This window comes from Strix aluco, chromosome Z, assembly GCF_031877795.1.
Source record: "Strix aluco isolate bStrAlu1 chromosome Z, bStrAlu1.hap1, whole genome shotgun sequence".
In the NCBI taxonomy this organism is placed as follows: domain Eukaryota; kingdom Metazoa; phylum Chordata; class Aves; order Strigiformes; family Strigidae; genus Strix; species Strix aluco.
Genome location: NC_133971.1, coordinates 35286207 through 35311866, shown reverse-complemented (window position 1 = coordinate 35311866; position 25660 = coordinate 35286207). Strand labels below are relative to the sequence as shown.

The window sequence follows — 25660 nt, the reverse complement described above, 5'->3', positions numbered from 1 at the left end:
TAAACAAAGTCAGATGCCAGCAAATCAGTGGGAAAACAAAAACTTAGTAAGAGATATCTAACCAGCCATTAGCATATAAGCTTTACTAAGCAATACAGTGCTAGTAAATATCAAGAAATTCAGATTTGCTTAGACTGCTCTAAAGAAAAGAACCTTGGAATTGCTGTTTATCTAAGTGCATATCAGCCATAAAAGTTGCACCTGATCCCAAGCTGAGTCTGAAGTTTTATTTGCAAACAAGACAGCTGAAAAAAAAAAAAAACACTATATAGAAAATCTTGTCTATTTTGCTAGTAAAGGTTCAAACAGGCTCTACTGATACTTATACACACTTCCCTTCACAGTGAGAAGCTGAATGCTTTACCAGTAAGAATGATCCATTACGTACTCTGCGAGGGTAAGAAAGAAATGTGAGGGATGAGTCTAACCTATACACCATACTTACAATTCCAAAAAGAGAAATGGGATGTGGAGTTTAGTGTTCCTGTCTGACAGACAGAAAGACATCGGTACCAGAATCCTGCTAGTCAGGCAAAACTCTTGCAATCAGACAAAAGGTGAGAATTAGTATCCTTACTGAACCATATGTGGACAAAAACTTTACACAAGGCCTGTCTAGAAAGAAGCAGCTGTGTGAGAACAAGTTACAGAGAAAGGTTGCAGGCCACAGACATCCAGACCACAGCCCTCAACTGGGAGTCAAATGGGAATACTTTCTGCTTCAGCTTGTAAAGCTTGTCAGGTCCAAGTCACAGTGATTTATCTCAAGTATGGATCCAAAAAGTGGGTTCCCTGGAGGTTACAAAGTGTTTGCTTATCCAACACTGAAAACACTGGTTACTCCATAAGATTCAGTCACTCATTACTTCCATGTGCACCTAACAGGATATATGAAGGCAGGTATCTTAAGATACCACACACAAACTCATGGAATCTCCGAAGTTTCCTCAGATATTCAAGCTGAGTCAGTTTCACTCTTAATTTAAAAAAAACAAAGATATCTGGGATCTGTTTCCATGACAGCACAGACAGAATTGTGAGTTCTGAGAAACAGCAAATAAAAATTTCGAAAACTTCGATGACAGCCTTAGAACTTGTGGACAACAATATGTTTACTCTAATTCCTTCAGGTTCAGTCTCTTTTTCCAGTGTTCTATTGCATGTCAACACTAATGTGGTTTCTAGGACACATTTTCTGCATGCTAACAGTTTGCAATACCATTTTCCAAACTGGCCTTTGTGGCTTCCCCTTTTCTCAGTCCCTGACACTTGCTCTAAGTACCGCAGTCTTTGTGAACACTGGGGCATTCCGTACTGAAAGAGTACTTTAGTATCCTACCATTTGCACAATGTCACAGCCAAAAAATGCAATCGTTTTACATTTGCATTTATATCAAAATACCAGTCAAAGTACCAAAATATCAAAATCAGGTAAGCAACAATGAAAACAGGAAAAAGGAGAAAAGTATATTTACAACACTTCCTAAGTTTAGATATAGTAACAGAAGTAATTTTTCTCTTTTCTGCTTCTATTTAGACCACTTCTACAAGACTTTTCAGTTTCATTTTACTAACAAGTTGTCAGGATACTTACATTTCTCCATGGCTGAGGTCCAATCCCTGCGTGAAATGCTCAGCCAAGATAAAGTTTTAAGTGAAGAGGACACAGAAGTACATCAAATCCGGATCACCATCCACCCACTCCATTTGTGTGCTTCCATATTCAGATAGATCTTACTTCTTCCTACTTAAAAGCACTTCCCTATGACTCCTAATTCAAATCAGGAGGTCAGGTCTAAGCACATCTTTGGGAGATGTGCTGACCACTTCCACCTAGTGTTAGAAATGCTGATGCCTCTTGATCATGGTAAGGTGGAGCCATCTCCTGTCCAGATAATAAACCGCCTTTAAGTAACTATAAAGTTACTTAACTGCAGAAAATTCTTAACCACTGAAGTAAGTGTTCTTGAAACCTGATGGAGTGCATTCAACCCTCACTATAAACATTTCCTGTATAGGAGGTCTAGAGTAACATGTCTCATTGACAGAGGAGCCATACTTGACCTGCACAACAACATATAAACAACTACACTGGTATGAGGGGCTCTAAGATAAGCCATATGCTTGGCTTTAGGTAAGAAAAAAAAGTAAAAACTAGGGCTGATAAACATATAGTTTGGTTGCCTTTGGATAAAGTCCAAGTCCATTCCAATCTGGAACTGAGTTGCAGTCGGCAAACTCATCTGAACTGCTCTCCCTTTCTACAGTAACTTGAGGGGAAAAAGACATCCCTTTTGGTTCTCATGCTTAGTAGCTGGTAAACCCCTTCACAGTACATGAACTGACAATGTTGCTTTATACATGCACAAAGACAAGATTAACGTGTGACTTGTTACCAACTCCTGGTGAGGGCTACATACGACAGTAACAACTTCGGTCTGATAGGGAGGTAATAGTGAACAGCCTTCAAACTCTAATAATATGATGACACAGGAGATGATGAAGAGGAAGCTCCTCTCAGAGAGAAAGTCCATTATGTCCGTGAGCTTGTCACTGGAGAAACATGAACTTTGGACCCACCACAGAGATACCATTATGAACACTGCAGTGCTTAGAGGACATACAAGACAGTCTCAGTAGCTATAATTCCTAGATGCCAGTTGTGCATTGTGGAGACACTAGAAAGCAGAGGATAAAGTAGGGGTAAGCCATCAATTTAAAGTTTAACCAATAGCACTGCTAACTGGCTGAGGAATGTGTCTTCTCTCACTCTGCTTGGAGCTTTTTCAAGTCTTCCTTATGAGAACTGTAACTTACCTAAAACTGCAGTTCATGGTGAAAATAACAAGGAGTAAAAAAAAATAGGTCTGCAGGTTGGGAAGTGTTTTGGTTTTAGCTGGGACCTAAATTTCGTGCTTTGCTGACTTAGATATAGTAAAAAACTTGATCGACCCACAGACTTAAGCTACTGCATATACATACAACTTCTGCAAATACAGAGAGGGACCTTCACTCAAGTCTTCTTTGCAGTCATCTCCCCATCACAGCAGCATTACCAAGCTAATACAAAATGACATATTTATCAGGACATTAAAAGCTCAATATACTTACAGGTGGGATAGCAGGAAAGGTGATGTGAAAGCTAAGGGCATGGTCTTTAAATGGTAACTCAAAGTCTCACAAATATGGCAACATACTCCGTCTCAGAAGTAAAATGGACCAAGTTATGGGACACTTTTCAGGCCTCATGAGAAAGGCTTAAAAGCTTTGAGAGACCTTAAGTTCCAGCTTAATAAGAGCTGGCAGACTCAAAGACATAAAACAAATAATAGAAAATCACTACATTTCTGTGAGCAAGACAAAGAATTTGAAATTTATGAACTAGTAATTCTGTTTCTCATGGCAAAATTCACATTCCCTTTTCCTCCATTGTTTGTCAAAAAGCTTTCCCACTCAGCTTTTTGGCAGCTAGACACATCACAAGAAACACTATTTTTATACACAAACTCCTCTATAATTCCCAAGAAATCATCTTTCCAGAGCAATGGAGCTAAAGGCTAAAAGACACTGATTCCAGGAAACTGATTATCATAAATAGTAATATCTTGATGAGTTCAATACACATACATCAAGAACTTGTTGGACTACTGAATCTTAGGCTAAAGCTGCAGAATGATAATAAGGTTCCCAATTTAATTTTTTCTAGTACAGTATGTGTTCTACTTCAGAAGGACTCAATGTCCATGCAACAGTACATCACATTGGCATCACTGCAAACTGGAAAGCTAGCAGATTAGACACTGTATGAACACGTACGTTTCAACTGAAGAGTCTACAGAAACTTGCCATTGTTCTTTCTCTTAATTTCTAATTTCAGAAACAAGAAATGTCCTCTTTTAGACCATGGTCATGTTATGAATAATGATTGAAGGATAAAACCAGACTACTATTCATAAAAAGAAGGGGGTGGGGAGGCAGACTTTTTTCACCTTCCTTTCTTTATAATATAGTCTATTAGATATAATCCTTCATAAGAGTGCCATCGTACAAAAAGATTCCAATTTATAATTTCCTTTCATTACTGAAACACAAGTATTTTTCCATGGACTTCTCCCTTATGTCCAGCAGAGGGTAGTAAAGGAACAGCTTTATGAACTCCAAAAAAAGTTCATCCTCAACACATATCAAGAAATAATGTATAACAAAATATTATAAGATTGCCTTTTAATTAGAATTACACTACTCTTCACACAAATCACCTTCAGAAGTTCACTGCCATCATCAAGAACTTAAGCACACATTTTCTAACCAAATGCCCATTAACACAAGGTACTCTGCATGGAAGTTGAAATAAGACTTCTCTCCTGTGTCCATCTTCCCACAAAAACCAAATTTCAATCTATAAGCTAAAAATTCCATGAAGAGAGATTAAAAAAATATAGGGCTACTTCATGAAAACATGTGGACCATTCTGTCTGGGGTGTACCACTTTCAGGTTTCTGTATCTGAATGAAATCCTTCTCAGATACTGACATCATAGACAAAAATACACTGCATTTAACCACAGCTGACAAACTGGTTATCAGATCTTTATCCACATTCCTAATGTGGGTAATACTTATTGCCATACATTGAGGAGGTTTAAACTGACAGCTAGAACACTGCAGAACTACATGAGAGTAACACCAGATGGGCAGAAACACAAGGAGACACTGGCATGTTGGCACACAGTGAAAACTACTGCCCAGCTTTAATGCCCCACTTTAATGCCTCTTCCACAATGTATGGGAAGAATCTGGCAACTAAGAACGTAATCCACAGAAGCCAGCATGCTAGCGAGACAGCTGTTAAGACAGAGAGGAATAAATTCTACTGACAGCAATGTGCTTAAATCCCAACAATACCCTGGCTTCACAGAAGCACTTCTTTCTACTTGGGAATGCAGCATGCCCTTTTAAAAGGGGAGTGCTTCCTTTCAAACAAAATTAGAAGGGAAGACTGCGCTCATTTCCCTCCTTTATGCAACAAGTCTGTCCTTGAACACTGCCCCATATACCCACCCTTACAGCCTCCAAGACCAAAGTTCCAATAACTGAGCTAGAGAGATGAAGAGCAGCTTATCTGGTCCCTTTGGTTGAGGTCTTTCCACTCTGTTTCAGCAGGAAGAACAGATAATACATCTGCCTGATTGAGCTCCAGAAGGTTAGAGAGGAAGGGGAAAGAAAAATTTATAAATCCAAGAAAGGTCACAATTAGATTTCAATGATAAATTTATAAATCAAATAAAGGTCGCAATTAGATTTCAAACTGTTAATACTAAACTGTTCCTCAGTATGTAATTTTTTGAGGGAGAGGATTATGGGTGAGAGAACAACGTAAATTAGCTTAATCTGGATTTTGAACTTCAGAACTCCTGCAGCCTTTCATGACCACAAAAAAGGCAGAAAATTTCTGTTCCACAAACAGCAATGAAGGGTACTGGCACTCTGTAATATGCAGATGATGCTGCTGTCACAAACTCTGGAGTGCACTATACACTATGAAGTCTACAGTAATCAATGCTATCTATAGCAATCAATATTAAATGTTTAAAATACCTGGTGCTTTTGCTTCTTAAAGAATAAAGGTATTTTCAGAGACACTCATTAGTTAATCTCTGACTTCAAGTATAGAATGAGTAAGTTATCATTGTAGGCCCTTTCAGACACTTACACACACGCAATTTACTTTTGAGATAGTGAAGTGACACGCAAACTGACTAAAACATATGATGTATTGCAGTCTAACAGACTTTTAATTCACAGGGATTTGTGGTAACTTGCTTAAACTTTCAAATGCAAGAGGTTTCATCACATGCTTTACCTAATCACTGCTTAAATAGCTATACTTACAAGTCCCACAAGACTGATTTTTCTGTAGTCGGAATATGTTGTTTTCTCATGAGATTATTAAGAGATTCCGTAAATTAATATAATTTAATGAAAATTATACAGCAATGAAAATATCTTAGCTGACTGTGGTTAATAGAGAGCATTTCCCAATAAAACCACCTCCAGAGCACAACAGTTATAAATTTTCAAGGAACTGAGTGCTTCCATTTAAAATTTACTGATGATGAGTACACCAAATCAAAATATTTAGAAAGATAAATAATTTGCTGCCTTGCTCCTCCTCCTTTCAGCTCACGATTCCTATGTTAATAGATTGAAAGCCTTCAAGTCACAAAAAAAGCCCTTGTTCAAGTACTTAGAAGCAAAACCCATTGCTTATAAAACCGCTATTGGAACTTCACAGTACGCAGCACTTCTCAACTGAAGGTAATTCTGCCTAGGCCAATATGGGCGTCTCACAATACCTGACAATAGATTTCCTGTAGATCTCTTTGAGGGCACAGAAGTCTACCTTGTTGGTCAATAAGTCAGTGTTTTTAGTTGATGAGCTTTGATCGTCCCTGTAGGAATTTTCTTGTGTACTTCATCTTCAATGCAGGGCTCTACCTACCTAGCAATCAATGCTTTAAACACTTCTTTTGCCTTTAAGGGAAAAATAACAGAGAACAAACACAGCTGAAAACTGTATGTCACTGTGCTGCTTTTAGCTAGGTTAAAGTTAATTTTCTTCACGGTAGCTAGTATGAGGCTATGTTTTGCATTTGTGCTGGAAACTGTTGTTAACAGTAGTTACTATAAGCAGTGCTTAGAGAGTGTCAAGGCCTTTTCTGCTCCTCCTACCACCCTGCCAGCAAGTAGGCTGGGGGTGCACAAGAAGGTGGGAGAGCTGGGAGACAGTTGGGACAGCTAACACCAACTGACCAAAGGGATATTCCATACCATATGACATCATGCTCAGCATATAAAGCTGGGGAAAGAATAAGGAAGCGGGGGGGATGTTCAGAGTTACAGCATTTTCTTCCCAAGTAACCATTACATGCAATAGAGCCCCGCTTTCCTGGAGATGGCTAAATGTCTGCGTGCCGATGGAAAGTGGTGAATTAATTCCTTGTTTTGCTTTGCTTTCATGTGTGGTTTTTGCTTTGTCTATTGAACTGTCTTTACCTCAGCCCACGAGTTCTCACTTTTAGTCTTCCAGTTGTCTGTGCTATCCCACTGTGGGGAGAGTGAGTGAGTGGCTGTGTGGTGATTAGTTGCTGCCTGTGGTTAAACCACAACAGCCACTTATTCCTTTAAGGGCTTCCAATATCATGCAAGTGTCAATTCTTTAAAATCCATTGCAGAAAATATTTAAAGATGCCTTTGGTCGAAAACTTACATTAAGATAAAGAATCATTCAATCACTATGCTTTTCTTCAGTGATAAATGTTCTACCAAGAAATTCTAGGTCCAGACTGTACATACAAATAACATAGTTACTACAAAGCCTATCAGTGGACAAACAAGATGTTGAAACTTAGGAGAGAACTAGCAGTTTAGTAAAAGGAGCACATTTACAAAATGTTAGGCTTAACGACTTCAGACTCCTTAGCCACAGGTGTCACCCAGCAGACAGGCAAACTAAAACTACCTGTAGCATTTAAGTTTAGATAGGAAGAGGCTGCCATAACACCATTGTGATCTTCCAGTATATTATTCTCTCTACCTAGCACATCTGGTGACTTTCTCAGCTCCAGTAGATTCCCCATCACAAATTCACTAATTCTCAAAATCTTAAGCCAAAAAGGATAGACAAATTAAGAGTTAGGGAAAACATAGAGATTTCCTCAAGTAAAGCTAGCTTTGTTTTCATGCTTACATAAACCTTTTCTCATCTGCTGTTCAAACATCAATCTCAAGTCAGTCACACAGTGTAAGTGGCATTCAGCCTTTTTTGCAATACACATGTCCAACATTTTGTTAATCCAGTACATAGAAATCACAGTCTAACTGGGAGGTTCCATCCCTCAAAAAAGAAACTGCTCAGAGTGTCAGTGCTTGTTAAGACTAACAGCAATAGTCAAAAAAGCTTTACTTCAAGTTCTTTTTTAAGTCGCTCCTCTCGTTCAGCACTGCATTCAAGGTCATTGGCCTGGCGCCTCAGCAGCTCAGTACAGCCATTGTGTTCCACCTCCATATCTTTCATTTTCTTGCGTATATTTTGCAGTACATTATTCTGCTCCTAGAAAAAACAAAGCATTAGGAGACACTTTTGCTAAGATAAAGCATTATAGTAAAGAGTTCAAAAGAGGAATACTTTGTGAATGGAGACTGCATTAGAACAGGTTATTAAAATCTAACATGTTAGCACATCAACAGAACCATTTACCCAACAGACATGCTCTTCATTCACCACCAGGTAAAGTGTGTTGGTTCAAAAAATCAGTATGAACATGACCTTCTGTGGTAATACTAAAATCGGAGCCAATTCCCCACAGGAAATCTTACTCTCTAAAGAGTACAAGGCTGGTCTTCCAACCTCTTCTCTCTACCAGCTCAGTGGCAATGATAGAGAGGTAAACAGTTAAGTGCATTTGACAAAATTATACATAGTGGCAGAAGTTCTATTTTGTTCTGGTTTTAATTGTCAGAACTTGAAATCAAACCAGACAGTTTTAGAAATAGTTACTCCAACAGACTGATCTTAATTTCTGCTATTCTGAGAAAGACTTTCATCTAGAAATTTAATTACTTTAAAAAAAAAAAAATCTACATGAACTGCAAAGTTTTCAGTAGAATAAAATAACCAAGCTATTCCTCACTTCATTTTCTGTGTTCAGAAGTTGAACCAAGCTACAGGCTGGGATAATTACTAACACTACTGGACTCAGCCACTCTGTGGAGTCACTGCTACAAAATCCACATTCACACCACCCCGGGCTCAGAGGAAAGTAGCCAAATAATGAACACCCAGTAGTCTAGCACATAATTAAGCTGGAGATCCCAGAAGTCTCAGAAAGAATAGTTTTGGTCCAGTGAACAGGAATAAGCTTTTCCGTAACTAGCATCAGAAACAAGCTATAAATCCAGTGATTTAGTTGGAGGACCTTTGGAGACCCAATTTGTAAAATTACTTTCTGTGCAAAACACAGAAAGATTACAGTAAGTCCTCCTGTTCATTTACTCCTATTCAATATGATGGCAAGAGCCATTTTGTGAAAAGAAACCAGTTGGTCTTCAAATTGTGCTATTACTCTTACATCACATAATCTTGTTCTTAGAAATTACTAATCATAAGGCATCTGCAGAGAATGGAGAAGGAGGAGGAGAAAATGAATTATTCATATAGAATGATTCTTTGGAAGGTTGAAGTCTGACAGAACTATGTTTATACATGAAGATCAAAGAAATACGAGTCTTTTCCAAAGTCTGGAAGATGAATTTCAGAAGTTCCTCCAGACTGAAGGTTGAAAGTTTTGGCCACTCAAACATGACAATAAGGGAATCATGACTCTTCTACAGTGCTAAGTGTTACCAATTAGTAACTGAAAAAATTAAGTTTATTTTCCTTCTTTCATGTGCAGGCACTATGGTACAATTTTTTGCCATCCTCTGAAAAGGTAAGTTTCACATGCATGCTTCTTGTTATGTGAAGAAAAAAATGGGAACCTCAGTAAATCAAAATATTTTAAAAATAGTATACCTGGATATGGAGTAAATTTAAGCTTATCCTCTAACTTTGCCTGTAATATCGAGCCTATGCAAGGTTTCTTCCCATCAGCATACTAAAAAATTATTAGCCATTTTTATAGAAATTAACAACTACTCTCACTCTGTCCACACTGGAAAGATAGAAATATTTATCTCTTCAGATATATCTTCCAGATATTCACAAAAGTGAGTTGGGAAAAGCATGCATGAAATAAGTAATACATAGTCTGCTGGAAAATACTACATCAAGACTTAAAAACATTTTATACTGGAAACGTAGTTAACATCAATCAGACTAAAACTGACATGAATACATCGAGCTTGTTATACAAGTCAACATGAGTTGTAGGATTTCAGAATCTTGAAGAAGTCTCCAAACTTTTCAGGCTTGGTATGAAACTGCAAGACTATCCCAGCAGTCACCTGCACTTAGAAGGTTCAAAGAGAAACATACTTCACCATGTAAAAAAAAATATATATATATACACATGTATACCTGCATAACATATACACATGTATTATATCTGTTTATGAAAAACATGGCTGATACTTTTTAACAAGTGTGTATAAACAACATGATTTCACAAGCAGTCTAAGGAAAAACTGAGTGCTTCTGTGAAGGAGTATTCTATTCTGACTAACCACAAGGTGATGCTATTTCACTTACTATTGCACTCCATCTTATGAAGCAGATTGCATGCTAAGCACATCCAACAGAGCACACTACAAACCTGTTAGAAAGCAGAGGATTACTTTCCCTCCGTATCTTAGAGACACATTTCAATTGGTTAAGCTGACTTAATTTCCATGTCTGCCTCAGCATTTTCATAGCCAAGTTCAGAATTACAGTTCATGAAGTGCAGGTTATCCAACCAGGATTTGCATACATGCTTAGCATCTCATTTCTATGTGCATATCAAGACCAAAATTAAATCCCCTTTATCTAGCTTTCACTTTACAAGTCAGAATAACTATAGAAGTATTTAAAACAGGCCTGTAAATACACAATGCAAAAGACTGGAACACATTTGAAATCATAATTTATAAACCCAGATCCTTCCAAAATTTGTCTGAAAAGTTCACATCAAGTAAGCTTTCATGCAACAACAGCAGGTTAAGAGTTGACATCTAGCAGTGAATCGCATTTACTTTTGGAGTGAACAAGTTTCTAGTTTTAATACATTTACCAACCAAACACCTGCCTCTGCAGATCACCTTTACTCCTGAATGAATACACATCCACTGACAGAGAACACAATGTCCCAAGCAATCCACTGCTCCTTTTGATGAGGCCAAATATCACTTGAGAGAGTGTAACTCTCCAACACTGGTCTTTTTATACAGTACTAAATTCACTGAACGTAGCTTCTACAAAACACTGTATAGAACAGAAGACACCTGTCCATTCCAAAGCCTCCTCAACCTAACTCAGCCTACTGTTAGCCAAAACGCAGAGCCAAAGCTCCACTCTGCCTACTTTACCTGTCAACTTAAAAAAGAAAACTATCTAAGAATAGGTTTTTCATAGCCTATACCTAACCCTACATTTTTAAGCACTGACTTTGAATGAGAACTGAACCATGTTTCTGCTGGTTTGAGAAGGACCTTGGGGTGTCACCTGTCAATCAACTCATGTTTTTCTCTGAAACCTTCTCTTTCCATGGTTTTGGGGGGTTTTTGTTTTGTTTTGTTTTGTTTTAAACTACTCCCTTATAGTTCTCTTAACTGTTCCTTCAAAGCGCTGTTGAATATCTCCCCCTTCCCCAGCAATTTTATGGATAGGAGGGAACTTCCTTTTTCTCCTCCATTCAGAGAACATCTAGTTCAGTGGGATCCTTCTCCACCATCAGGGCTCCTGGTCAAGATAACAAGAGTGCAAGTCGTTTTGCAGTCCACGGACAGAAACACTACATATCTGTACACTACTCAATTTCTATTTCAGGTCTCATTATCGCACTTCCCTTTCCAGATCCTGCCTTCACACAGCTGAAAGGTCAGTACATAGTACACTTCTGGAATACACATAATTAAGGGATTCTCTCTGTCCTGATTTTTTAAGAGCTGCTTCTACAGGTGCCATATAGAATCTGACCAACTGCACCATAATGTAGTACAACAGTTAAGTTTGCTGTCAGAACTTGGCTATCAAGCTGCCAGGTGAGGATTGGTTTGTGTCATTTGGGAAGACAGTTCAGCACTACCCCAGGCTTAGAGCTGACCAGGTGGGAAGAAAGCAGGGCTAATTTTCTACTGCTTGACCAATCCTCAGACCAATTGAGACAAGTCTGCCACATCTTAAAGAGAAGTATAAAAGAAGAACACAGGAATATAAAAAAGGAAAAAGTCTCACTGAATAAAAGAAAGTGAATCTCTTGGTAACAATCTGTTCTCTGCATACATCATGCATATGAGTAAATGGCTATCAGCCTTAACAGAACCTCTGCACTACACTTGTTTTAAAAGCATAAAGGACAACTGTAGTTGAATACATTCTTGATTTTCCTCACATATTATTAAATTGCTAACATAAGGTAATTTAGTTATCAATTAAAAAGACTAAAATTATTATAGTTGTGTGTTTATGTCCCTGTGGAGCAAGTAAAAGTTGGGTATGTTAACTCAGCACTTCCACACCATAATACTACTAGATTTCTTTGAAACATAATTCAGTTGTGAATAGCTTGACTGTATAAAAAAGTGTAAACAAAGTTCGTATTTTCATTATTTTTTACACATTTAACACCTAAGGGATTTATACACACCAATGCAACTCAACTTGGAAAAGTACTTCTTTCAGGAAGTACAATGAAATTAATTACCTGAAGAATAAAACTCCACAATCTAAAACAGATTATAAGGCCATCTCTTACTATTAAATTACTTTTTTCTAACCAAATGGCAGAATTTCCAACAACAGTCATTTTTCATGTGGCATGGAGTGAATAATGTACAATGCACAGCTGGAAATCCCATCACCACTGTTTGGGTTCCCTGACAGTGTGTAGCCTCCATATTACACAAATGATTTTCATGTTCACAGGCTATTAGATGTCAGACTGGGGTAAGAGGGAAATAGAGTCAGAAGCTAAGTGTTGAGTGTCCCTGATTTTACAGACTCAGCTTTGTACGACAGTGCAAATGGGCCTCACTACCACTGTGCATTAGTAACTTGGTTTAGGTGTTTACCATGAAAATCAGCCACAACACATTCCATCAAAGCACGGAAGACTGTGACACAGAGCAAGTGCAAATTCATAAAGCTATATTCTTCAGAAATATTCTGCACTATTTAGCTATTTGGGGGAAATTTTCCCCAAACCAGGAAAACCCCAACCCACCACACACTTTGCACCAAAAAAGTTCCAGCCATCATTTCATGCAACTTTCCAACTATTAATATATCATACCTGCAAAACACTTCCTAGTTTGGTTCTTTCCTTAAGAAGCAATTCATATTCACTGTTGCAAGTTCTGCGGATATCATCCTTCTCACTTGCGAGTCTTTGCTGTTGTTCTTTCCACTTCTGCTGAGCAATATGAAACATTTTCTCAGTCTCTGCCGCTTTCTGCTGAAGTTTTTCATTGAATACTATTGTTTACAGAAAAAGAGAAAGAAGACAAGCAGCACTGCAAAGCCTGTTCAGAAGAAAATGTGTAATGATCTCGTCAGTTCTTATGAGTATTGTGATATCCTGTGGAACACTGGAACATTAACACTTTCAGTACCACAGAGCACCACCTTCACCACAAAGAAAGAATCAAATTTTCTGTTCCTATAGCATCTTTTGCACAAGGATATAGGAATGCTGTAGAGATTTTTAAAATTGAAACTGTTCTCATCTTGGAAAAGAATAAAAACTTGAGATAACTCTTTCAAGTGAGGTCTCTATAGCATGGAGGACTTAAATTTCAGATTTCTACAACGTTTGGCCAGCTTATTTTCAAATGTCTATTTGATATAGATATTAGTCTGTATCAATTAATTTTGAGCTCAGTTTAAGTGACAGTAAAGGTAGGCACTTGCCCCATGAAAAGGACTATAGGAAAATCTAAGGCAGGTTGGGCTAGCAAGGAAAGGTTTAGCTTTTCCAGGGAAATTTACTAATGCTCAGGAGATTCAAAACTTCATCCCAGGAAATGCCCTGAGATAGGAGAACACTGCATATACTCTTCTGCAAAAACTTAAATGCTGCGGAAACCTTCATTACCTACGCCTTTTTACGTAGCTTGGCTAGGAACTTTGCTTTATTTTACAAACTGACTTTCAGATGAAAATAATTTGTATGAGCTTTTCGTTTTGCTGAATACAACTAGCTACATCGGCATTTAGGTGATCACCACCTTCTAACATTTTTATTTCAAATTCATCCCACTTTTCCGAAATTTCTTCCCAGTCAGAGAAAGATAAAATAAACAGAAAAGGCACACTAAGACAACATAGAGAATCAGTGGACACAGTGATGGGAAAGGACTGTCAGACAGCAGAAAGTCAAGTCTCACTGAACACAGCAGAAGAACAATTTGGAGGAAATACTGAAGAGGACAAGCCACAAGTAACACCCTCTATCCAGGGAGCTAAGTCAGGGTCACAGCATCAAATGAGGTGAAGAAGGCTCTAAGTGACCAGAGAAAACAAGCAGTAAGTTATAAACTGGAAAAGAATGGAGAAACACCATGATGATTTGACTTCTTTGGCACCTGTCAGGAAAAAAAACAGTTTGAGCAATTTCAACCAGAGTAATTTACTGTCAGTTAACAGACTTCTACTTACTGATTCTGGTACTGAAAGAAAATCACACACACATTTAGGAAAACATCCCTTGCCTCTGCAAAATCTATCCTCCCCTCTTTCTGTTCCCCAGTCCCCTCAACACACATTAGCTCGGTCCCTTCAGGGAGGTGACAAGCAGCGCAGCAGGCTGGGGTCACTGTGCTGTGGTTCCTCCATCAGCAACAGTCCCTTTTGAGTCCTGCCTCTTGGTGCCTGCATGGTCGGTCACCACTTTGGCCCCAGCCCCTGCTCAGGCTGCTGCTCTGCTCCTGTCTCTCCTGCTGGCTTTTTTTTTTTCCTCTTCTTTTTGTCTTCATCTTGGCATTTACCACCCTTTCTGAAGCACATTTTGGCAGAGGTGCCAGGCGTTCTCTGGTGGGCAGTTTGGTGCATGGTGGTGGGTGGGTTTGCCCATTGTGAAGCTGGCTGGGACCAGCTCTGAGCAGACCCAGACCTCTTTGCACCTGCACAGGTTGCCCTGCAGACCTGCACCCACCACCAACACCTACCCATAAAGTCAATCACAAAATGACATTTAAAGTACTTTAAAATACACACACACGCACACTATTCACTTCTAAACTGGCAAGCAAACTAGTAGTAAAGTGAGTATGCACAGAAACATAGCTTTCCTTTAATTGAGAAATTAGCAGTTCAAGTCTTCAGCTTGCAATCACAGAGGAATTTCCAAGGGGAAAAAAATGCCTGCTTCCAGTTTGCAATTGATGAGATTTATTTTTTTTTTTTTGGTGTTCTCCAAACGAGTGAAAAGCTCAGCTTTCTAATCATCTTAAAAATACCTGGTACTTTAAGTACTTGGAAACTTGCAAGTCTCCCTTCACTCTTCAAAGGATAAAATCTCCACCAGGAGCACTCTAAACTCTTCATGGAACATTAAAGGCTCAACAAAGGCACAAACACATCTCCTGTACTAGATTAAAAAGGTATTATACTTACTTAGGTAGTTAAAAATGCACCTCACTTTTAAGCATGAGAAATCTCTCTCTGTTGAGGAGCATCAAGGAAATCTGAACTTCTAAATACAAAACTAGTAGGGAAAAAAATGTCTAGGTAAAAACTTTTCCTTCCACATACTACTGTCACAACATACATGTTCCATTACCTATAAAAAGAGAAACAAGGATGATGAGAAGAAAATAAACCAGATACGAGTAATGAAAAGCCTGAAACCTTTGAAAATATGAAAGAAACTGTATGATAAGAACTTCTGGAAAAAAGCTGTTGGAAATAGTGCAAACGAACAGGAATGGACTTTTCCTTTTCTTTTTTTTCCCTGAAATGGAAAAGGAAGAACTGCTGGACATAGTGGTAACCAGGATGCAAAGACAACCACCACGATTACAATTCTGTACAAGGACAGAACTCTTACGAGTTTACAAAAGCAGATGGATATGAGATGGGAAAGATATGAGACCACCAAGAAAAACAGCAATAACTAGAAAATTGAATTGCTGCTTCTCACTTGCCTTCCTGACTTGGAACTGACTTAGCCTTTGTTTCCATGCTTGCTTTTTTGAAACTTACCTTGCAGTTCCACAAGTTTGGTTTTTGCATCACTTAACTCCTTTTCTACAGCATACATTTTCAGACGGGCATCTTTTCTGGCAATTGCCAATTCATACTCCAGACTTTGTCGAACAGCCTCTCCTTTCTCAATTTCTGACCGTAATTTGACTATCTGGCTTTCGTAGTTGGACAGCTAGAAAACAAATTTGTTCCAGAAAACTGGCAACAGTGCTACTTTGAAAAAAATGCAACATTACAGAAATACACCTACAGAATACTTTTTAAATATATTTTGAATCTAATTTACAGCTGCCCTCTTATTCCACTTGAATATGAAATACAGTCTTGCAAATGCACATTTATGCAGATTTTAAGTACTTTTACTGGATTTTAGCAAATTGTTCCTATTCCTAGATGAATTCTATGTACCTTAAACATACCCCTATAGTGTATATTCAAAAAATGCACTACTTTAAGAAAATAGAAGTCATAACAATGTCACCTTCCTGCACCTCAAATTAAAAACTGCAGCAACAGAAACATTATAATCCATAGGGAATTTTCTATTAGCTTTCTTTATATTTAACACTTCAAAAAACAGTCATGTTGGAATGCTAGACTATCAGACATCTAATAACTCACAAGTATACATATGAATATAAAATTCAGCCCAATAATGTTCAGTAGACAACCAGAATGCTATTGAATTTAACAGACAACAAACTTAGGAATGGAAAATTCGTCAAAAAGTGATCTTAGGCAGATTACAAAACACAGTCTAGTCATTTCTGCCAAAAACTGGGGCCAGAAAAACAAGTTCAAGCTACTGCAACACAAGAAGGCAGACAGTAAAATATGTATTCCTTCAGAACATCTACAAAGTAGCCCCTTGACTTCAATATCACATGTAGACAACTTGAGCACTTCCATTATCTGTAGCAATACAGTAAATGGATGGGGAAAAAAACTAGTCTCTCAAGTAGTTTATCTACTTAAAATGCAATCTGACTTTGTAGTGCAAACCACACCAGCAAAATGGTGCAGAAGATCCTTTTGCACCCCCAGCTTTCAAATTCTCAATGTAAGAGCTGGTTTGCTTGGGGTTTTTTTAAGTCCAGGTAATTCCAGGGATGCATTTTACAGAATCACTCCACAGCTGATGGAGCAATGGGTAAATAACAAACTAACTGCAGCATAAGAGCAAGTCATTGTGGGAGAAGCAGGAATCTCTTAGTTTTGGTACACACCCCAACAATGGATATGGAACAGCAAACTTAGTTTATTGGCTGGAGTTAGCCTCAAACAGATGAATCAGCACCCACATAACCTCCCCTAGCAAACGGCTAAGAGCAGAACTGTCACCTACAGTAGTAATAATACTTCTGCATCATCACAGTTTAAACCAGGATATCAGCTGCCAGATGGGGATAGCAAGTGTGGGAAGTGTTCCTAGTAGATTGTAACTGCCTCTGTACTCAGTGCCCACCTTTTCTTATGTATACTAGTGCAAAAGCTGGTATTCAAGCTAAAGAAAAGATTATTTTCTTACTACTACTTCATTTCAGTACTAGTTTGCTGCAACAGCATCAAGGAAAACCTCTGTAATGTGGGTAAACTATTTCCCTATGAATGAAGTAACAAGTATAAAGTTACTGACAAACACATAACCACATTTGTACATTATACATTGTTACAGTTATTGAAAACTGCAAATTTTCACAAGCTGAGACACTGCAAGACCCCTAAAGGATATCCCAGCTGGATTTGGTGTACACACACACAAAAATACTGTACTAGGTTTGAGTTGCAAATGGTTTCTGCAGAATTAAAGTTATACTCTAATACCCTGCAAAAAAATATAAATAAGAACTAAGTAAGATCTTTTTATGAAGCTAGATTCATGCTGTAGCTTTTATTTTTTGTGTTACCAGGCAAGTTTATTTAACAAACTACAGGTAGTGGCAGTGACTCCTTTCCCTGCAGAAAATTTGCTCTCTGCTTGGTGCAACTTTAATTATTAACAATGCTAGCAGAGGTGCCAAGAGCTCCTATGAACAGGTGTAAAAGGTCTGTACAGCGCCACCTTCCTTGTTACTTTTCAGCTAATGACTGTGCTTTTGATACACCATGTGAGAATATTATTTTAACGAAACAAGACTACATTTATTCCAAGAGTAAAATAAATCAAACAAAAAAGTCCTTACTTCTTGATTGTGTTTAATGGTTAAGTCTAATTTTTCTTTTTCAGCTTGACAGAGTTTCCTTCTCAGATCTTCAGCAGTGTCCAATCCTGATTCATTATTATTTTGTAGTAACTGTGACTCACACCTGGCATTATGTAAGCTGCAAAATATGAACATTTTCAAAAAACATGGGTATTCCTTTTAAGTTTTAATGTTCCCTTATTTCAATGATCAGATTGTGAGCCCAAAGTTCTAAACATTCACTTAAGTAAAATTATGCCACACAGTTGTCATCATACTACTGCTCTTTGAAAAAAAGGGTTATACAGAATTGCTTATTGTGCAACATATGAGAGATATAGCAGCAGGAACTTAGATACTCAACTTTGAGAAATCAAAAGTGCTTTAAGCATAACATGGTTTTTGTTATTTTTATCATCTTTATTATTGATATTAATAAATTTTTAGATGCTTACAAAATATCATTCAATCACCTAAATTGTTTGTCTCCTGAAGTAAGATTGATTTTTTACATGGATTACCGTCTCAAAACTACCTCTGTCATGAAACAAATGCACATATATGGAACAAAAATCCCTTTTCCACATTTTTTCTTCAAAGATATATATATATATATCTCTAAACTACACGCAAGCAATTGATCACAAACACAATATAATTAGTCCCCTAAAAGACCCAGTATCTTAACTTCCACTATTTCAGTTAAAAGGAAATCTACTTGGCAGTTAGCAGGATCAGCCCTTGAGCACTAAAAACAACGTTAAAATAATCAAAACAAGCTTTTATATGTAGAGTGAAAAATTAGTATAAAAATACACATTTAATTAAAATAAGCTAGTTTAATAATCTTACATGCCATTACCGTAACTTCAAACTGGACAACTTTTAAATTATTTTTGAGTTAAAAATCAGTTTTCACATTATTTTATATATGTAAAACTGGCTGCAACAATTAGTTGCTTCACACAAAAGCACAAGTTGTCAAGACCATTAAACATGAAATATGAACTATATTGTAAGAGGAAACAATTAAATCAACCACAAAGTTGGCATCATTTCATACAGAACTGAAAACACTAAAACAGGTTACCTTTGTCTACATGAACTCTTAATTACAGAAATTACAGTCTACCAGGATTTAATTACTTGTTTTTTCTAAATAAAAAATGACCACTTTACCCCTGGGTTTGTGCACAGGCACCATTAACATTTTCCACGACCAAGAACTCTACCTGATGATGTATGTTTTCTCACGTAAGTTGACTAGCAAAAAAGACACAAATGTCATCAATATGGGGAACAGTAATTTAGATTAAGTGTTGCCTTTGAAGACATTACTAATAACAAAGGACAAAATTTCAGGTTTTTAGCTGCAGCCTATAATATTTTATAATTTAATAAATACTAAGTGTTTTTCCATTTAGAAACAAGACAGACTTCATCTATGAGATCAGAATAATTGTATGTCATAAGTAATTGCTCCACAGGGTGCCATGTACTTAACACATTTTATATATTTAATAAATGTAGGAGATAAGTATCATTAAAACCTGCATGTACTGCCAGAAAACCACAGGCACATTATTAGCTTTCAGTGTTTATTATGGGAGCCATACCCAAAGGAACCAACATGACAGAAAAGGCAAAAGATCAGTAACAAGGTAAGTAAAATTGCATATCTTTTTTTACACAACTCTTAGCTACTGCAATAAGAAGAAATGGTGGTAAGTCAAGCAGGAAATAAGAAAGATCTGAGCAGTCAGAGCAACTGTTAACTGTATAAAAGCTTGTTTGTGAAAATTATACAGAAGGTTTGGAGACCTTTAGTTTTCCATGTTTGGGTGTCCTGTTTTCAGCTGGAATAAAGTTAATTTTCTTCCTAATAGCTGGTATAGTGCTGTGGTTTGGATTTAGGATAAGAATAATGTTGTTGACATGCTGATATTTTAGTTGTTACTAGGCAGTGTTTATACCAAGTCAATGACTTTTCAGCTCTTCATTCTGCACTGCCAGGTGGAGGCTGGGACTGAGCAAGGGCTGGGAGGGGGCACAGCCAGGACAGCTGACCCAGATGGGCCAAAGGGGTATTCCATACCATATGACATCATGTCCAGTATATAAATGGGAGGGAGTTGGCCAGGGGACACCACAGCTCAGGGATTAGCTGGGCATCTCTCAGCAGGTGGTGAACAACTGTATTGTGCACCACCTGTTTTGTATATTCTACCATTCTTACTATTATTTTCCCTTCCTTTTCTGTCCTATTAAACTGTCTTTATCTCAACCCACGAGTTTTACTTTCTTCTTCTGATTCTCCCCCATCCCACTGGCAGCAGGGGGAGTGAGCAAGAGGCTGTGCGGTGCTTAGTTGCCAGCTGGGGTTAAACCACAACACTGAGGAAAACAGACATGAAAAAAAGGCAAGTCATCTTATTCAGAAACGATGCGAGAAATATCAGTCTCAACTGAAGATAGCTAAAGGCCAGATAGCACAAAAGTTTGCAAAGCACAGGTTAGGGAAAAAAACAGAACCCAAACTGAAAACTGAGAAGGACTAGGGCAAAGAAACACAGGTTATGGAAAGGGTAACCATTTTGTTAGTTTGCGGGCAGCGGGGAGGTCGCTTCGCTTCTTTAAACCTGGTGATAAATATTTAATACTTCGTGCCAGGAGAGCACACTGAATGCAAGAAAATGAGTACTTTTTGTAAAGTAAATAAAAAAACCACCTTTGTATCTTTAAGTAGACATTGGTTTGAACAGCAATCACTTTCAAGAAAACTACTCCTTCCAACTCCTCCACTAATTACCCAGGGGGGAAAAAAAAAAAAAAAAAAAGCACAATGGAGATATCTACACAATAAAACTTACCCAGAGGAAAATTTAACTATTATGATTAACTGTCCTGCTTAACTGAACCAGTGGGGGAAAAAAAAAAAACACAAACCACAAACAAGTTACAAAACATCACAAATAATAGCAAATTAGGAACATTACAGAAATGAAAAATCTGCATAAGAACATTAAGACACAACAGCACAACTGTAACTACTGGGGAAAAAAGCATTAAACAACTTTTTAAAATACCATTTTCTAAATTCACAATGCCATTACTGAAAAATTAAAAATATAAAGCAGAAACACCTATTTTTGTTCTTAGCAGAATCAAATTGAATCAGTTACTTAAAAAGAAATAAAAACGGATAAGAGAATGTTACTATATTAACCACTTCGTTATTTTATTTGTCCACTTAAAGATTTTCAAATAAAATCGAGATTGCCTTAAGAATTCTTACTTTTGTGATATTGTCTTTAATCATCACAGTGTCACCAGCACAAGCAGTACTTTATGAAAGCTTCACACTACCTATTGTACGACATGCTTCCTTCCATATTCATATTGCAAGTATAAGTGCTACAAGCATAAAGTTCCTGGAAGTTTAAACGAAAGACAAAACAACACAAAATCCCTTGAAAGTTTCACAGCATATATGATTTGCAGGCTAATAGGAATTCAGCAAATGCTTTGTACTTCCATTTTTATATATTAATAGTTCATCAATCATTGGTTTTTAACTAAAAGATGTATTTTAGCAACTACAGCTTTTATCTAAGACACCATTTTTAGTAGTACTTTAAGATTCTTCATGAAAGCATATAAGCAGATGAAATAGCTTTTGAGTTCTACATTGCAGAATGACTTTTTGTAACAGAAACTTTAAATTCACAGTCACTTCTAAGTTAGCTAGCTACAGTGAACATAAAACACTGCAGACAAACAGTATTTTACTAGCTTTTCTTCCACATCTGGCAGAAAACATAGAGTAATTTTGTAACAGAGAGAAATTTTCTTTCATTTATTACCTAGCAGTGGAATTTTGCTGAAGTTCCCCAGCTGAAGGAGCAATTTGCAGTCTGATTTCCTAACCAAAGTTCAATATTCATGGAATTCTGCTGTTCCTATATAATTGGCAGTTCTGTATAAATAGACCTTAAGTAGTGACAAATAGCTCTCACAGCTAAGATTAACAGAATGTATTAAAGCTTATTTTAATTGTGCCAAAGATCAAACATATATCAGGTTATAAAAAAATAAGACTTGTGTGCAAGTCTTAGAGCTGACCTCTACCACCACAGCTAATGCATAAAACCATTCTGTAACTCCAGGTCAGCATTCCTAACTGCAAGACAGGAACTCTCTCCATCTCTGAGTCACATCTCCTATGCTCACATTGAGAACTCTTGCACATCAGGTGGTCAGTATGCAAGCCTTCAAGTAAATCTTTTCATCTAATGACTATATTGACATGGCACAGCTTACAGGTTATCACACCATATCAGGTTCTTCTTCAGTCTGAATTAATTTCCAGAATCTAGAAAATAAACAACAAAATGAATCATACTACTATTTAAAAATACCGAAGTGAAGCTCACCTTTTAGCTTCCATGGTAGCACAGCTGACTGGAGAGGACAAACTCATAACGTCCAATATTCAGCTTTTTAAGTCTATAAATTCTGGAAAATGGACATCGTCTTCAATCACATATACTTTTAGTTGACAAGCTTCAAAGATTACTCTTTTCCATATGATGAAAACATTAAAAACCTGTACAGCGACATGCTTTAGTTTATTTGACAACATAATAAAAGAATAATTTGTTAAGACTCAGTTACCAGTGTTACTGTCCTATAAACAATTAGCACCAAATGTAATTTGACATCAGTTTAATCAACAAAGAGAACTGTGCTGCTAGTCCTCTAAGCTTGAAAATTCTAGACAAAAAAAATATTTTTTGTACAATATCTGCTGCCACAGTTTTCAGAATGATGTCGACAGAAAATGTTATGTTTGTACAGATTGTTCCCCTACATTCTCTATTCTCCTAAGAGGACACACACTCCACTCCTCTTCAAAAAAATTGTAAGGGAAATAAATGCACGTACCATGATTTTTTAAGTATGTCATTATCCAAGGTTTGCTGTCTGATAGCAGTCTTTAACATAGCAAGTCTTATGTTTCATAAACCTAGGATTTTTCTACTTGAATGTATTTTTATTGTATTTGACATATCAGCAATATTTAGGGGTATAAAGGAAGAATATTAAATTGAACTATAACTCAGCTCACCTTGAGAAGGAACTAACTCAGTGTTACCAACAAAAAGCAATCAATACAGATAACATATTTATAACATAAACCTTAAAAAAAAGTCCAAGATTTACTTCGAGTAACAAACTCATTTATGAGTTCTTTGCATTAATTAAAGCAAGCTTACATGAAGAATAAGCTGTATTCAACAGTCAAGATTAGTGAGCCATGAATTAATTCTTTTGAACTCCACAGCACATGGACATCCATACTAAACTCCTAAACAAGAAACTAGCCTGGACTCCATCTTCACCATCTTTGGCTTGCAGCCACATGTTTGCCACAGTCTATTTCTGTTGGACTGAATACTTGGTGAAATATATTAACTATAAACCAATTTTGTTCATTCCAGTATCTAATAATCTGCATTAGAAATATGGAGAAGAAAAAAAATGCATTTCTGCTTCAAACTACAAATTTAACAAAACATTCAGCAAGAATAAGCCCATTAGTTCTAAAAACTTTTTTCTTTACAGAAAATATAACAACAACTGGTGCCCAGGGTTATCATACTATACTGCTTTATATTCAAACATGCAGTTTTTTCAAAGTATCTTCAAAATCAAGTGGAGTAATACGGCAAGAAAGGTACAATGAAGGTTAATAGTTTGCTTCAGTTTATTAATAAAAAACATCTAGATGTATCATCTAGATCTACCCATCAGATGTCACCTTGGTACGTCTTCATAAGCCCTAAAACAGATAACTACCACACAACTGTCATGCAACACTCCTAGAGAAAGCAACAGAGCTTGCTTTCCCTCTAAGCTGAGAAAATAGTTGAAGACTTCATTTTCAAAGTACAGAGAAGTCTGTGGTAAAATTGCTAGGCATATGTTAAGGCCCATTAAATCCTAAGTCACTTGCAAACTAAAAACTCCAACTTGACATGAGAGAGCAACAATCCTGACAGAGTATTTGTCACATTGTATTCAACAAGATCAACTGCTTGGATAAAAAAAAGTTGTGATATCAGGGTATGGGAAACTATACCTCTATCAGTTGTGCTCAGTTTCAGCACTAAGATGTAGCTCTGAACACTGAGCAACTAGTTTTTCACACCACCCTTTTAAGCTTTATTGCAACCTACACCAAAATGTCATAGTGAACAATAGAACAAAAAAAAAAAAATACGTGTAACTAAAAGCCTTTCTTAGAAATCTGTTTTTTCACCTCAAGAATTCACTAACTCTATCCAAGAACTAATAGCTGTAATGAAAAAAAAAAAACACCTCAGTCTCAAAATGTAACCAAAATGTACTCTGTCACATCCACATCATTCTGCAGTTTTAAAACTTTCTGATATTAATCTGAAGTCACATAGAGGAGAAAAAAAAAATCTAAAGAATATTTTCTGAGAATCCTTATGATTTTGAATATGTAACATTCCTCTGTTAAAGCATTTATCAATATCTAGTTTATTAGGACACAAATGGATACACTCCAAAAGCATGCTATTTCACTTCAGAAAAAAAAGTATTCAAGTGGCATGGAATGGCTCACAGGAGCCCCATAATTAAACAAAACAGTATCAGAAGTATGCTTGATGGGTATTACCTACAAAACTTGAGTCATATTCTCCTCATGAACTTCTGAATATGCTTAACTAACTTTAGCAAGGCCACTGATTTTGACTGGATATAAGGAAGTGATGCCGGCTAGCTGATGCCTGCAAGCAGTTGGTCCTAGTTGCTGTAAGGAGCCTCAGACAAGAATGGGACCCAGGACACAATTGCTGTAAGGGGCCTCAGACATAGTTTTTGCAACTGTGATGGGTACATCCTGGGGAGGGCCGAGAAACCAGCAGACACCTGTGGAAGCCAAAGATAAGAAAGCTGAGAAACTTTAGAGACAGAGAGCGATGAGCCAAGACAAGACCTCATATGAAAAAAGACTCGGAGTTCATGGGAAGGACACGAAGAGTCATCTCTTCAACAACCACTAGGGACCACTACAGACCACCGAAAACCTCCATGGAAGCCCCTCAAAGACCCTTCCCCAAATTTTAGTACCTTGCACAATGTATTAACATATGCATTAGATTCTCTGCAAAGAGGTACTTCTTGGAAACTACATGAATATTCATTCCTTTTATTGTATATAATGAGTGCACCTTTGTATTTCCGCATGCACGTTGGGTGGGGTGATCCCCTGTGCATCCAGCACTGCAATAAAGAATGCCTGCCTTCTAAAACTTCTAAATAAGTCTTAGAGGGTTGAGACCGAATTTATAGTAATAGAAGAAATTTTTTCCTGTGAGGGTGGTGAGACACTGGATCAGGTTGTCCAGAAAAGCTGTGGCTGCCCCTCCTTGGCAGTGTTCAAGGCCAGGTTGGACGGGGCTTTGAGCAACCTGGTCTAGTGGAAGGTGTCCCTGCCCATGGGAGGAGGTTCGAACGACACGATCTTTGAAGGTCCAACCCAAACT

General features: G+C 37.3%; 1 protein-coding gene across 4 annotated transcripts in view; it reads right to left on the bottom strand.

Annotated features, from left to right (window-relative positions):
- CCDC171 (coiled-coil domain containing 171) overlaps nucleotides 1–25660 on the bottom strand; it is a 152760-nt gene that overhangs the window by 126363 nt on the left and 737 nt on the right. Inside the window, exons 2-7 of one of the 4 annotated variants that reach the window (XM_074812044.1) lie at nucleotides 24790–25043; nucleotides 22517–22689; nucleotides 18084–18222; nucleotides 15898–16072; nucleotides 12989–13170; nucleotides 7966–8112 (exon numbers count right to left, since the gene is read on the bottom strand). In XM_074812044.1, the coding sequence (XP_074668145.1) occupies nucleotides 7966–8112; nucleotides 12989–13170; nucleotides 15898–16072; nucleotides 18084–18222; nucleotides 22517–22563 (690 nt within the window). In that variant the 5' untranslated portion in view covers nucleotides 22564–22689; nucleotides 24790–25043. Of the gene's footprint in view, nucleotides 1–7965; nucleotides 8113–12988; nucleotides 13171–15897; nucleotides 16073–18083; nucleotides 18223–22516; nucleotides 22763–24789; nucleotides 25044–25660 lie in introns of those variants that run through there. The other 3 variants (XM_074812045.1, XM_074812042.1, XM_074812046.1) reach the window with 3 other exon arrangements.